Raw genomic sequence first — 13,720 nt, forward strand, 5'->3', positions numbered from 1 at the left:
GACGTCTTAAGAATTCTTTCTTTAGCCGTCGGCTCCGAACCTCACCCCACCGAAACTCACCTAGGTTCTAGAACTTCATCAGAAATCAAGAGTAATATTTCATGACATGCGAAAATTTTATGAAATTCAAACTTGAGTGTCTGTAAATAGAGTCTTATTGGAACCCAGACACATAAATTCATATACATATCGTCCAGAGCTACTTTTGCAAGACATTGGTAGAATTCGAAATTGCAAGAGACCCTATGGCCCGGGTCGCCTGGGTGGCTCAGTGGGTTAAAGCCTCTGCCTTCTGCTCAGGTCATGATCCCAGGGTCCTGGGATCGAGCCCCGCATCAGGCTCTCTGCTCAACGGGGAGCCTGCTTCCTTCTCTCTCTCTGCCTGCTTGTGATCTCTGTCTGTCAAATAAATAAATAAAATCTTAAAAAAAAAAAAAAGAGAGAGAGAGAGACCCTATGGCCCACAAATCCAAAAGTATTTACTATCTGACCCTTTATAGAAAAGCTTTGTCAACCCCTGGGTGAGGTCAGCTTCCTCACACAGGGGTTTTGGAGGCAGCCTTCTAAGAGAATGAAAATGACAAGCGAGGATAAGACTCATCCTCCAAACTCAGACCTCGCACCACATTCTCTTGGTCAAAGCAAGTCATGAAGCTGGCCCAGATTCAAGGAAAGGGGAACTAGTTTCAAATTCTTGATGAGAGGGGACTGCAAATGCTTGTGGCCATGATTTTCAACCTTACACACCAAGGGATCTTAAGGTGGGCTGTCCCCACTGAATTCAGGAGGGTATAGGGGGAAAAACCCACATTTATTTTCACTAACTTCTATTGACCTTAAAAATAAAGTCAGCTAGCAAAAATAGGTTTATTTGGAAATAGTAGAGAATTGTGATTCAGGAAAAGCAAACTACAACAAAAACCGAAGCCTCTTTCAATAAAGAAGATGAAGGTTATTTTATGGAGAAGAAGGGAGGAAGTTGGGAGGGGTTGTTTTGAAGGAAAGTCCAATGGAGAAAAGCAGTTCAGGGTGATGATGGCTAATTGGCTGAGTTGCAGGGGTGGTTGCAATGTCCCTCTTTTCCTGTTGGGAGCTACAATTGATCATTCTTTCCCCTGGATTCTTCTACTGAAGTTCTGAAACTGACCCGTCTTCCGGTAACTGACAGCTGGTATGGTGAGAGCGCCCCCTCCTGGCCTCCCGCGTCCATTTTAACAAGTTTCCCATTAAATTTTACACTTAACTGGAAGGTGGGATATTTTTCATGTCCTGTCAAAGCAGGTATCAGCCAGCCCTGTGACTTTGACTCCCGTGGAAATCAAAGATAATTTCACATCACATCCTGGCCATTGCAGGCAGACACTTCAAAATACCATTTATCACAGTAGAAATCACAATCATTTGTAGAGCCAGGGTGACCCACAATTACTTAACACATTGAATTCATGAAGAATCTCGTATATTTTACATCACAACTTAATAAGATATTTTCACACCCATATGTCAGGATTACTGTTTTCCTTTGCAATCCTGTACTTTTTTCTTAATGGATTTCTAGCTGTCTTCCGGGAAGGAGCCCCTGGGCAGCCTGCCCCTACCCTCAAAGGCAGCACAGAATCAGGTCGTGGTTTAAGCAGATTAGTGAGGTCCTAAACTGGCCTCCTAAAGATACCTAATCCTGGGCCAGCCGCCAGCCAGCAGACCCAGGGCCACACAAAGTCCCTCCACTGTGTCCCCAGCTCCCAGCCAAGGCTGCCATGGCCTCCCTGTTCTCCGGCCGTGTCCTGATTCGCAACAACAGTGACCAGGACGAGCTGGACACAGAGGCTGAGCTCAGTCGCAGGCTGGAGAACCGGCTGGTGCTTCTCTTCTTCGGCTCCGGGTCCTGCCCACAGTGTCAAGCCTTCGCACCTATCCTCAGGGACTTCTTCGTAAAGCTCACAGATGAGTTCTACGTGCTGCGGGCAGCCCAGCTGGCTCTGGTGTACGTGTCCCAGGATCCCACAGAGGAGCAGCAGGATCTGTTCCTCAGGGACATGCCAAAGAAGTGGCTCTTCCTGCCCTTCGAGGATGACCTGAGGAGGTGAGGTGGGAGAAGATCAGGGAGGGCTTCCTGGAGGAGGAGATATTTCTGCTGAAAGTGAAGTTTTTATTTATTGTTCCCTCTCTTCCAGCTGGAATTAATGAGCATGTCCTGTGTGCCAGTCTATCCCCAGATGGGGTGTGGAGGGGACCACCTAAGGGGCTACGTATGCCCATTTCTACCTAGCTCTCAAGGAGCTTACAACCTAGTTGGGGAGACAGATGTGACACAAAGACTCAAATACATATATAATAAGAAACTGCAGTAATGGTCCAGAGGACAAAGGATGCCATGTGGAAATATAATAGGGAGATGTTGCTGAGGTTTGGGGTCAGGGAATGGTTCCCTGAAGAAGTGTTTTTGAAGAGAGACCCCCGGGGCGCCTGGGTGGCTCAGTGGGTTAAGCCACTGCCTTCGGCTCAGGTCATGATCTCAGGGTCCTGGGATCGAGTCCCACATCAGGCTCTCTGCTCAGCAGGGAGCCTGCTTCCCTCTCTCACTCTCTCTCTGCTTGCCTCTCTGCCTACTTATGATCTCTGTCTGTCAAATAAATAAATAAAATCTTAAAAAAAAAAAAAAAAAAGAGAGAGAGAGACCCCCAAGGCCAGGGAGGATAAGAAAGAGTGAGGAGAGGGACGGGTTCCCAGGCAGAGGGCACAGCACAGATAAAGGCTGGGAGGCCATCAGAGAAAGAGCAGCAGTTCAGGGAACGGTAAGCAATCACAGATGGGAGAGATGCCTGCGTGGCTCAGCAGGTTAAATGTCTGCCTTTGGCTGGGGTCACGATGCCAGGGTCCTAGGATCAAGTCCCACGTTGGGCTCCGAGCTCAGCCAGGAGTCTGCTTCTCGCTCTCCCTGCTTGTGCTCGCTCTCTCTCTCTCTCTGACAAATAAATAAATAAAATCTTAAAAAAAAAAAAAAAAAGTAAGCGATGGGAGAGGTCTGCAAGCACCATGCGGGGCAGCACCATGGTCTCCATCTTAACGGGATTGGATATGATCCTCAGAGTAGCTGGGAGCCAGGCAGGAGGGCATCGGAACTGAGAGAGAGGTGATGTATCCAGTTGCCCAATGAACCATGCTCCAACTCATGGCTGTCTTAGGACCCTCCCCTTTTCTGCAGGAAGGCATTCCTTTTTTTTTTTTAGTTAAAAAAATTTTTTTAACATTTTATTTTTAAGTAATCTCTACACGCAGCATGGGGCTCGAACTCACAACCCCAAAATCAAGAGTCACACTCTCCTTTGACTGAGCCAGCCAGGCACCCTGGCTTTCCTTCTTTTAAACTTCAACTTTTCATGATGAAAAATTTCCAAGATCTCTCAAGTTGGAAGAAGCATGCAGTGAAATCCACAGCACTTGTTGGCACGTGGCCATATCTGCTTTATCTACACACACGGGAAGTTTGCAAGGAACCATCTGAAAGTGAATCACAGGCTCTGACACTTGACTGACTTCATTAATTTTGCTCCCCAAGTTGGAAGTTTCTAGAGACCTTCATTCTCCACCCAACATTATCAGAGTTAGGACATTTGCTTCCTCCTTCTGCCCTTTCTGCCGCTGAGGGGGATCTTTCCTGCAAAGTGGCAACATTTTCCTTCCCAGGGCAGAAATGTCAGCTGTGAGGGTGTCAGAGCCAAACTCGGACCTGCTGACCTCGTGTGACACAGGGTCTTCTGGACAAAGCCTACTCAGGGTGGCTTAGGTGTCTGGACAGAGAGTGAGCGATTCCCTACCCCCTTCTCGCCACCCTATACACACAGGAACACACACACACACACACACACACACACACACAGAGTTCCCAGATAAAATACAAAAACAAGGGCGCCTGGGTGGCTCAGTGGGTTAAGCTGCTGCCTTCAGCTCAGGTCATGATCTCAGGGTCCTGGGATTGAGTCCCGCATCTTGCTGTCTCTGCTCAGTCCCGCATCACATGGGGCTCTCTGCTCAGCAGGGAGCCTGCTTCCCTTCCTTTCTCTCTGCCTGCCTCTCTGTCTACTTGTGATCTCTGTCAAATAAATAAATAAAATCTTAAAAAAATAATAAAATAAAAAAATACAAAAACAAATTTCGCATCAACAATGAGTCATTTTTTAGTGTATTTTTTACTTTTTATCTTTTTTAAAGATTTTATTTATTTATTTGACAGAGAGAGGGAACACAAGCAGGAGGAGTGGGAGAGGGAGAAGCAGGCATCATTGAGCAGGGAGCCCAACGCTGGGCGCTGGGCTGGATCCCAGGACCATGGGATCATGACCTGAGCACAAAGCAGATGCTTAACCAACTGAACAACCCAGGAGCCCCAGTATACTTTTTTTTTTTTTTTAAGATTTTATTTATTTATTTGACAGAGACATCACAAGTAGGCAGAGAGGCAGGCAGAGAGAGAGGAGGAAGCAGGCTCCCTGCTGAGCAGAGAGCCCGACGCGGAACTCGATCCCAGGACCCTGAGATCATGACCTGAGCCGAAGGCAGCGGCTTAACCCACTGAGCCACCCAGGCGCCCCCCAGTATACGTTTTTAGCATAAGTATGTCCCGCATAGTGCATGTTGTGATGTGTTATAACATATATAATTATAATATGACATGACATGACATGACATGAAATATATGAAGTGGTAGCTTGTCTGAGGTATTGGAGACACAGTGCAGAGGCCACTGAGGCCTGGCCAGGTCCCCGGGCGCCCCCAGCGCACACCGTGCACACGGAAGGCGCTCCGTGAGTCCTGGGGGTGGGGGTGGCTCCCCAGCTCGGGATCAGGGACCGGCTTCCGACCCGACTGACGCGCCCGCCCCACAGGGACCTCGGGCGCCGCTTCTCCGTGGAGCGCCTGCCGGCTGTCGTGGTGCTCAAGCCCAGCGGGGACGTCCTCACCCACGATGCCACCGACGAGATCCGGCGCCTGGGCCCCGCCTGCTTCGCCAACTGGCAGGAGGCGGCGGAGCTGCTGGACCGCAGCTTCCTGCAGCCGGAAGACCTGGACGACCCCGCGCCGCGGAGCCTCACCGAGCCGCTGCGCCGCTGCAAGTACCGCGTAGACCAGACCGCCCGGGGCAACCGCGGCCCCGGGAGCGGGAGCCCGCCGGAGCCGAAGGGCGGGGCGGAGGGCGGCGGCGCCGGGGAGCTCTTCTGACCCCAGCGGGGAGCTCGCGAGTGGGGATTCGGGGCTGCGACCTCCAGAGGAGTTACCGCCCCAGACTCTAAGGGGTCACAGAAGGGGACAATCGAGGCAGACGTCGCGGCGTCCGGGAGCAGCGCCAACCCCCCCCAGCAGGGGGCCCTCGGACTCACCTGCGGAGCCTCGAGAGATGTAAAGTGCCGCAGGGTGGGAGGCTGGGGGGGGGCGTGGCAAGAAGACAAGCAACCCATTCAAAACTAAGCAAAGGACCTGAAGAGGCATTTCTCCAAAGAAGATGCACAAACGACCAACAAACCCACGAAAAGATGCCCAGCCTCCTTAGCCCTTAGGGAAATGCAAATCAAAAGCAAGGTGAGGGGCTCCTGGGTGGCACAGTGGATTAAGCCTCTGACTTCGACTCAGGGCATGATCCCACGGTCCCCCATGGGGCTCTGCTCAGTAGGGAGCCTGCTTCCCGCCCCCCCCAACACCCACCGCCTGCCTCTCTGCTTACCTGTGATCTCTGTCTGTCAAATAAATAAATAAAATCTTAAGGAAAAAAAAAAAAAGGCACGGTGAGATCCCACTTCACACCCAGTGGGATGGCTATAATCAAAACCCAGGGCGTAATGAATGTTAGCAGGGAAATGAAGAGAGTGGAGCCCTCGGGCATTGCTGGTGGGAAGGTAAAAGGGTGCAGGTTGCTGTGGAAAACGGTCTGAGGTTCCTCCATAAGATAAATACAGAATGACCGTAATTGCCAGCAATTCCACTCCAGGTATAAACCCAAAAGAAATAGGGACTCAAACAAATAACCGTGTGCGTGTTCACAGCAACACTATTCACAACAGCTAAAAGGTGGGAAAAAACCCAAATGCCCCTCAACAGACAAATGCATAAACCCAATGTGGTCCATCCATCAGTGAGATACTCTTCAGCCCCTAAAAGGAACAGAGAACTAATACACGGTACAATGTAGATGAACGTCAGTGAAAGAAACAGGACACCGGAAGTCATATAGGCTCTGCCTCCATTTATATAAAATGTCCAGAACAGGCAAATCCAGAGACAGAAAGCAGATCAGCGGTTGCCAGGGCTTAGGGGAAGGGGATGGGGTCTCCTTTGAGGATGATGAAAATGTTCGAGAACCAGACGAAGATGCTGTTTGCACAACACTGTGTATGTACTAAATACCACTGGACTGTTCACTTCGGAATGGTTTCTTTTATGTCATTTAAATCTCACCTCAGTGTTGAAACTTAAAAATAAATAGATAATAACCAAAAATACGGGCCTTGGGAAGAACAAAGTCGAACAGCAAAAGACAGGGGTGCCTGCTCAAGCCGCGGCCGCCAAAGGGCCTCGCCCAGGAGGCGACGTTTCGGCAAAGCCTTAAAAGAAGGTCGAACGGAGGGGAAATCGCAGCCAACTGCAAGCGCCGCAGGTAAAGAGACCGAGTATCAAAGTAAATTATTTAAAAATTCGTTCAAGTTTCTTTCTTTCTTTTTTTTTTTTTCTTTTTAAGCAATGAAACAGGTACTTCGGGCAGTGGTTGGTGTGGCGGTCCCTTTAATGAGTTTAGGGGCTTGTAGGGCTCCGGGGATCCAGCCACCGAGCCCATTCCTATCTTGGGGCCGCCTCTGTCCCTTCTTCGCCCCGCCCCGCGCCGGCCCCGCCCGGCCAGGACCTGGAGACCGGGAGAGGGCGCCCGCAGGGTCCCTGGAGGGAGGAGAAAGACTTTGACCCAAGTTTTCGCAGAGCTTCCTCATCCCCACGGCGATCTGCACACCAATCCCTCTTCGGCCCCTCAATTTTCAGATACCCCTTGCGGTCCCGCCCCCTTCGGAACTCCTGGGGACCTTTGGACGCCCGCCCAACTCCCCTGCCCCGCTAAAATCTCTTTTATTCCTCGACCTCCTCCCACCCCCACCCCGGCTCACAGACCCCCAGTCATGGCCCGGTCGTACGGTGGCCGGGTGCTGGCCGCGATGACCTTGCTGGGCATCCCCGCGGCCGTGCTGGCGGCACTGGGAGCGCAGCTGCTGTTCCAGCTGCAGGCGGGCCGCGCCGAGCTTCGGGGACTGCGCGTCGACGGGCTCGGCCCGGAGCTGGGCGCCGGCCCCGGGCTGCCCGAGGACGCGGCCGGGGCGCTGCTGCCGCTGGCCGCCGCGCTTGCCGCGCTCGCCCTGGTGTTGGGCCTGACTTGCCTTCTGCTAGCGGCGCTCTGCGGCCACCTGGGCGCCGAGCTGGCGCGGGGGCCCGGCCCCGGCAGGTAGGACAGGCCCCTCCGCCCCGAGGCCCGGTTGGGGGCTGGGCAAGCCCAGGCGAGCCGCTGCCCCTATCGGGACCTCAGGTTGGGGGAGAGCGTCCCCTCTCCCCTGTTCCTTGCTTCCACCCCGTCCTCTCTTCTTCCTCTCTCTCCATCCCCCACTCCCTCTATCATCTCTCCCTCCCTCCATCCCTCCCTCCATCGGGAGTCCATCGACTGCTGCACTCCCCCCACCACTTTACAGAGGTGGAAGCTGCGGTCATTGGGGACCCAGGGCCGGGTGGCCCCGGTGTTGACAGCTTATCATTGAGGGAACCCTAAGCTCTATGTGCTTTTCGCACTCTGTGGACTAGCCAAGTGAAGGCCCGTGACCCCCTGCGAGGCTGGTGTTCCTGCCTCTCTTACACAGGGGAAGCTGATCTCTTTAGGCTTCCCGGTTTGGAAGAGGGTGGAGGAGATTTGAACTTCTTTCTGGTAGAGCCAGAGCCTGTGCTCTGGTCCTGGGTGGGTATCCTTCCTCAGGCAGCTGAGCTCAGGAACATGGGCACTGGGGGAGGCAGGTGTCAGGGGACAGGGAGTATAACAAAGAACCTTCCCAGTATTCCCCTCCAGGATGCTGGGGGAGGGGAGCCAGAATCAGGGTCCCCTATTCCATGGATTTGAATGGATGGGAACTTTCACCACTGGGGTAGATCTCACCTAAAGTGTGCGCTATTCATTCCATATCTCAAGGGGGAGTGAACTCATGTGTCAGTCAACAAACACCCAATCATGGGTGTCTTCAGGGGGCTGAGCCCAGCACCAGGAGTAGAGGACACAGCAGGAACCAGGTGGACCCAGACCTGTCTTCATAGGGTAGACAATAGAGACAAGACAAATAACATTGTTAGGATGAATGCTGGGAAAGGAGGAAAATGGGGTGATGCCAAGAAAGAGGGCAGAATGGGGGTTGAAATGGGACCATCAGCGGAGGCTTGAGCAGAGACTTGAAGAAGGGAAGGAAGCAGAAGATCTAGAGGACTGTGATCCAGGCAGGAGGAACACCATGTGCAAAGGACCTGGGGCAGGAATGAGCTTGGGGTGTTAGAGGGAGATCAAGGTGATTGATGTGGCCAGAGGGAGACATAAGGGAGATAAGGGCAGAGAAATCAGAAACTGGACCATGTAGCTCTTCTTGTGCTGTGATGAACACTTTGAGGGTTACTCTGCCTGAGAGAGTTGGGAGAAAGGAGGGGCATATCTGACTTCAGTTTGGAATAACCCCTCCGGCCACTGTGGGAAAAGGGGGCATGAGGTCAGGCGGTGGAGAGACTGGGGAGGAGGCCACTTCTGCTGTACCACTGGGAGATGAGTGATAATGGAAGCTCTCAGAGCCTCTATTTCTTAAGCCTCCAGGAGGGAGGAAGGGAGAGTACACACAACAGAAGCACTTAGCATGGTGCCAGGCTCAAAACGAAGACCTCCATCAGTCTCAGCTCTTGGGAATCTCTGTTTCTACCATGTCTGATAACAAGTTAGCCCTGGTTTCTTTACTTCCCAAATGAGCTTATGGTCTGTAAAATAATGGAAGTCAGGTGCACAGCTAGTGTCTGTGCATCATAGCTGCCTCATGAGTGTTGCATGTTTGAATGGACTGATGTATACGGATGGGCCATAGAAGAGGGGGAAAGGATGATGGATGGATGAGCGGTGAATGAGGAATGGATGAATAGACAGATGGATAGTTGGTTGGATCAATGGATAGTGAGGGGGAGATGGATGGTGGATGGATGGGTGGGTGAAGGATGAAAGGGTGGATGGAAGGACGGATGGGTAGTTGGGTGGTGAATGGCAAATGGATGGATGGACAGATGGTTGCTGTTTCAGTAAGTGGTTGGATGGATGGATTAATAGGGCCTGATTGAATGGATGGATGGCTGTACGGTTGAATAATCGATGGGGATGTGTAGATGGTAGTGGTACCTGGATGGATGGATGAATGGGTAGAGAGATAGAGAGATGGATGGATGGATGGATGGATGGATGGATGGATGGGTGGATGGATGGGTCCTTACATAGATCTCGGGCCTCCCTGGCCTTCCCCCACCAGCTCCACCTGAGCCCATTCTCTTCCTGCTGCCCCCTCAGGTCTGACTGGTTTCTCTATGACTGCCGTCTCCTCAGACACGTGGCCCTTGGCCTTTTCTGCTGTGGGGTCTCTGTCTACTTAGCAGGTGCGTGCTGGGGGATAGAATGTTGGGTGTAGAGCCCTGGGCTGGGGTGGCCAAGGGTCGTGGTCCCATAACTGAAGTCAGCTCCCGTGCCTGTCGGCCTGTGTTCAACTCTCGGCTCTGACACTTTCTTGCTCTGGGACCTTGGGCAGATTCCCTCTGTGTCCAGGTTTCCTCATCAGTACAGTGGGGATACATAGTTCCTTGCCTTCTAGAATTACTAAGGGGATTTCGGGTTCATCCCTGAGAAAGACTGTGAATGGCATCTGACCCCAGTAGGGGTTCCGTAAGTCGTAGTGGTCTTCAGAACATTTTTGATTCTTCAGTTTCCTACCTTTGGTTTGAACAAAAAATTTTCATGTCCTTGGTGTTTTTTTGGAGATAGTGTTCCATGGGTTGGTCTTAGTAAAAAGCTGTTGGTTACAAATAATCAGAACCTCTAGCTCAAGAATGGCTTAGGTTAAAAAAAAATGCTTTATAAACCAGAAATGCAGTTGTAAATCCCATAACATGAAACAGAACAAAAACTAAAAGTGTGGGTGCCAGAAGGACACAGCACATTGTCTTTCCTTCCCTGACTCGTGATACTTCTTAGATCAACATCCTGTCACCCACACTTGCCAGTAAAGTAACCAAAGCGTCAAGCATCCCAACATCTTATATATCATTCTAATCTTGGAAAATGCATTGATGATGCTGCAGACCCAGGGCTGAAACATACACAGACCACTGGCAGTCCTATAAACAACCTGTTTTACTAGAAGAAGAAAATATTCAGCTGAATGAAAAACAAGGGGTTTGCTGTTTTGTTTTGTTTTTTTCATTTCCACAACACAGAAATAGAAGTTTAGGAGATATATTTAAATTATTTATAAGATGTGAGCCTAGGGTTCATTATGGGACTATAAGGGTATATATGGATATATAAAGTGCAGGGAACTCTGCATAGCTTTTGCTGTTAGACTTAATAAAATGCTCCAGCGGTGAGTTTTTTTAAAAAGAAGAGTGGAGGGGGTGACGCATGTATCTGTAAAGATCGGGGCTGGTTGGCCTCAGGTGCAGTTGGATCTAGGTGCTCCACAAGGTAATCAGAAATGCCTCTTGTTTCACCTCTTCACCTGCTATCCCCTGGAAAAGATGCCTGTATCTATAAGTGCTTTCAATACAATGCCTACAACCTTGAGCCCTTTCCCAGGCTGGCTTAAAAAAAAAAAATTGTTGGAGACTTGGAGAATAAGATATCCTCATTCTAAAACACAAGAAAACTCACAAAGAGGGAAAAAAGGTAACTGTGTCAGCCTCATTAAGTGTTAAATTAAGAATTTGTTGAGCTCCCATTTAGATTCCTTTTGAGGTTAGATTACCTCACTCAGCAAGAATGCCCGAGCACATCCAGCCAATCACCCAATCATCCATTCGTTGCTAGCCAGAGCCAAAAGAATAATCTAAAAAACCTTTTCAAAAATGTTTAGAGCAAAAGAAGTCCTTGGCCTCACTTTAATCTGTTGAACTTGATGCAGTGTGGCATCTAAAAAGCAAACAGTACAGAGCCAGAGAAAGCATAAAGACAGCCAGCAAAGTGCCAAGAAGGCTTCCAGCCCACTCTGGGCTTCTCCTGGACCAATTTCCCCGCTGCTGCAGTAAGAAAATTCCTCCCTACCCACAGCCCAGTCAAAAGCCCCAGGGCTCGCTTTGATTGGCTGGGCTTGGGTCATGTGATAGACCTGCACCCAATCAGTACAATGAGGGGTAGCAAAGTTCTGATTGGCCTAGCCTAGCACCATACCCATCAACATGTCAGAGAGGTGGCTCAGTGCTCCTACATTAACGATCTGGATCAAGGAAGGGACTGAGCTGGTGGTTTTCAATGGGAACAGATTCTGCTGATCCAGGGGACATTTGCCAATATCTGGAGACATTTTTGGTTGTCATGACAGGGAAGGCGGAGAATGCTACTGCATCAAGTGGGTAGAAGCTGCTAAATATCCTACAGTCCACAGGACAGTCCTCATCAAAAAGAATGGTGCCAACTGGGTGCTGGACAAGTCAACAAACTAGCACAGATTGGTCCTCAAGGTCAGGTCACCAACCATCTCATTGAGACCGGTAAACAGGCCAGAGAGGGGCTGTGATTCACTCAAAGTTAAATCACGGGATTCAGGAAGCCTGAGATCTGGGTTGTTTTAGTTGTGGTCAAGTACATATAACATAAAATTCACCATTTTACAGTAAAATGCATGTGATGATGGTGTAAAAGGATTAGGTAGTTAAGCTATGTGCCCATCGTGTACAAGTTTCTGTGACTGCCCTCTGTTTGAGGGAGCTCTCCCAGAGCTTGGGGATCAAATGTTTGTTGACTAAGTAAATGAGAGTCATTTCTTTCCCCAGCACTGTCCATCTACGCCCTGCTGCTCTTTGAGATCGAGACAGGTGCAGCAGCCGCCTCCATCCTTGGAGTGGGTGCTCTGGTCCTGGTGGCGGCGCTGACCCACACTCTGCTCCGAGCTGCCCAGGCCACCCGCCGTGGCCTCCATGAACTGTCCCCACCACACTTTGAAGACGACCCTGTTCGCCCTGCTGAAGTCTCCAAGGCCAGCCCCAGGGCTCAGCCCCAGCAGGGTACCCACCACCAAACCCCCTACTCATCCTGCCCAGAACCTGGGGACCCCCTCAGACCCACAGTCACTGCTACAGCACCTGCAGCCATGGGGGGAGGCCGGGAGAGCAGCCTGCCTTTATCCCGCTTGCACCGGACACTACCGGCTGGCAGGGGCCACTGGGAAGGGGTTACCCACGAGATGCGTAGCATGCTGGGCCACCGGTCACGGGGCTCAGGGAAGGACTCTACACTGGTGTGAACCCAGGGATCAGGGGTAGAGACCTGGTGTCAGGCAGCAGGAAGAGGACTCTGTAAAGATAGGTCCAGGCTCAGCCACAGTAGCAGTATGACTTGATTTTCTCAGCATCCGTGCCTTGTGTCTGCAAGGTGGCTTCATGTCACAAAATGGCTGCCAGGGCTCCAGCCTTCACCTCCTCTCTCAGAGGGAAAGGCAGAGACCAGGGGGCACTCAGCACCTGGAAATCTTCCCGGGAAGCCTTGGGACCCTCCTGCTTATACCTCACTGGCAAGAACAGAGTCACATGGCCACATCTCTGGGCAGAGGAAGCTGGAAAATGTAGCTCTCCAGATGTTAGATGCAGGAGGGGAGGGTCGGGCTTAAACAGTGGTTCTCTAAATGTCTCCATCCATTTTACAGATGAGGAAACCGAGGTCCAAAGAAGGGCAGTGACTCACCAGGAGTCCCATGGCCAGTACTGAGCATCAGAGTCAGGATTCGAACCGGGTTTCTGTAACTCCCATGCTGCTGAGAGTGCAAGTCTCAGACTCTGCGACTTCTTCCAGGCTGTGAGCATTTGAAATCTGTGTGTGCTGAGCTCAGAGCACCCTAGGGCCCCAGGTGCACATGGACGGCTGGATCCAGCCTTCTGGCTGTGGGTTTCGCTGCTCTGTGTCTCAGTTTCCTTGTTTATAAAATGTGGCCAGAAGCAGTTCCCCCTCCTAGGGCTCCTGTGAGACTCGGTGTAAGCCAGTCCAGGTGCCTGTGCACAGTAGATCCTCAGTGCATGTCAACCTGTGTCGTCGTCAGTCGGGTGCCCTGGTGGCAGGAGAAGGTGGGTTGATGGCCACTTTCTGGGGCTCACAAAACTGCCAAGGCTTAGAGTGGATGACTCAGAGCCCCAGGGATCTCCAGAGGCCCTGGCCCCATTCCCATCTCATGCAGCCCTCAAATAAACTCTGACCCTCACTATCTCCTTTGTCACTCGAGTCACATCCAAACATGTGCGGTCAAGCCCAGGCCTGGGGTAATGGGTGGGATGACAGGAGTGGGGTGGGGAGGCAGAAGTGGGGGGGCAAGGGTCTATTCATTGTAGACCCTAGTTGGGGAGCCATGTCCCACAAATCTTCATGCACATAAATTGCACTGGGAGTGGGGATGCCTGGCCTCCACTCTCACCCCAAACGGACAAATGTCCC

The 13,720-nt window shown here is 51.3% G+C and overlaps 2 protein-coding genes across 2 annotated transcripts; both read left to right on the plus strand.

Annotated features, from left to right (window-relative positions):
• The first annotated feature begins 1,757 nt into the window (after positions 1 to 1,757).
• On the plus strand, positions 1,758 to 5,220 carry NXNL1 (nucleoredoxin like 1). The gene is made up of 2 exons (XM_044254893.1): positions 1,758 to 2,083; positions 4,887 to 5,220. Exons 1-2 carry the CDS (start codon positions 1,758 to 1,760, stop codon positions 5,218 to 5,220), a joined length of 660 nt encoding a protein of 219 aa, XP_044110828.1.
• A 1,937-nt stretch (positions 5,221 to 7,157) lies between these two features.
• TMEM221 (transmembrane protein 221) lies at positions 7,158 to 12,542 on the plus strand. The gene is made up of 3 exons (XM_044255351.1): positions 7,158 to 7,477; positions 9,602 to 9,687; positions 12,073 to 12,542. Exons 1-3 carry the CDS (start codon positions 7,158 to 7,160, stop codon positions 12,540 to 12,542), a joined length of 876 nt encoding a protein of 291 aa, XP_044111286.1.
• The last annotated feature ends 1,178 nt before the right edge of the window (positions 12,543 to 13,720 follow it).

This window comes from Neovison vison, chromosome 6 (assembly GCF_020171115.1).
Source record: "Neovison vison isolate M4711 chromosome 6, ASM_NN_V1, whole genome shotgun sequence".
Classification (NCBI taxonomy): Eukaryota; Metazoa; Chordata; class Mammalia; order Carnivora; family Mustelidae; genus Neogale; species Neogale vison.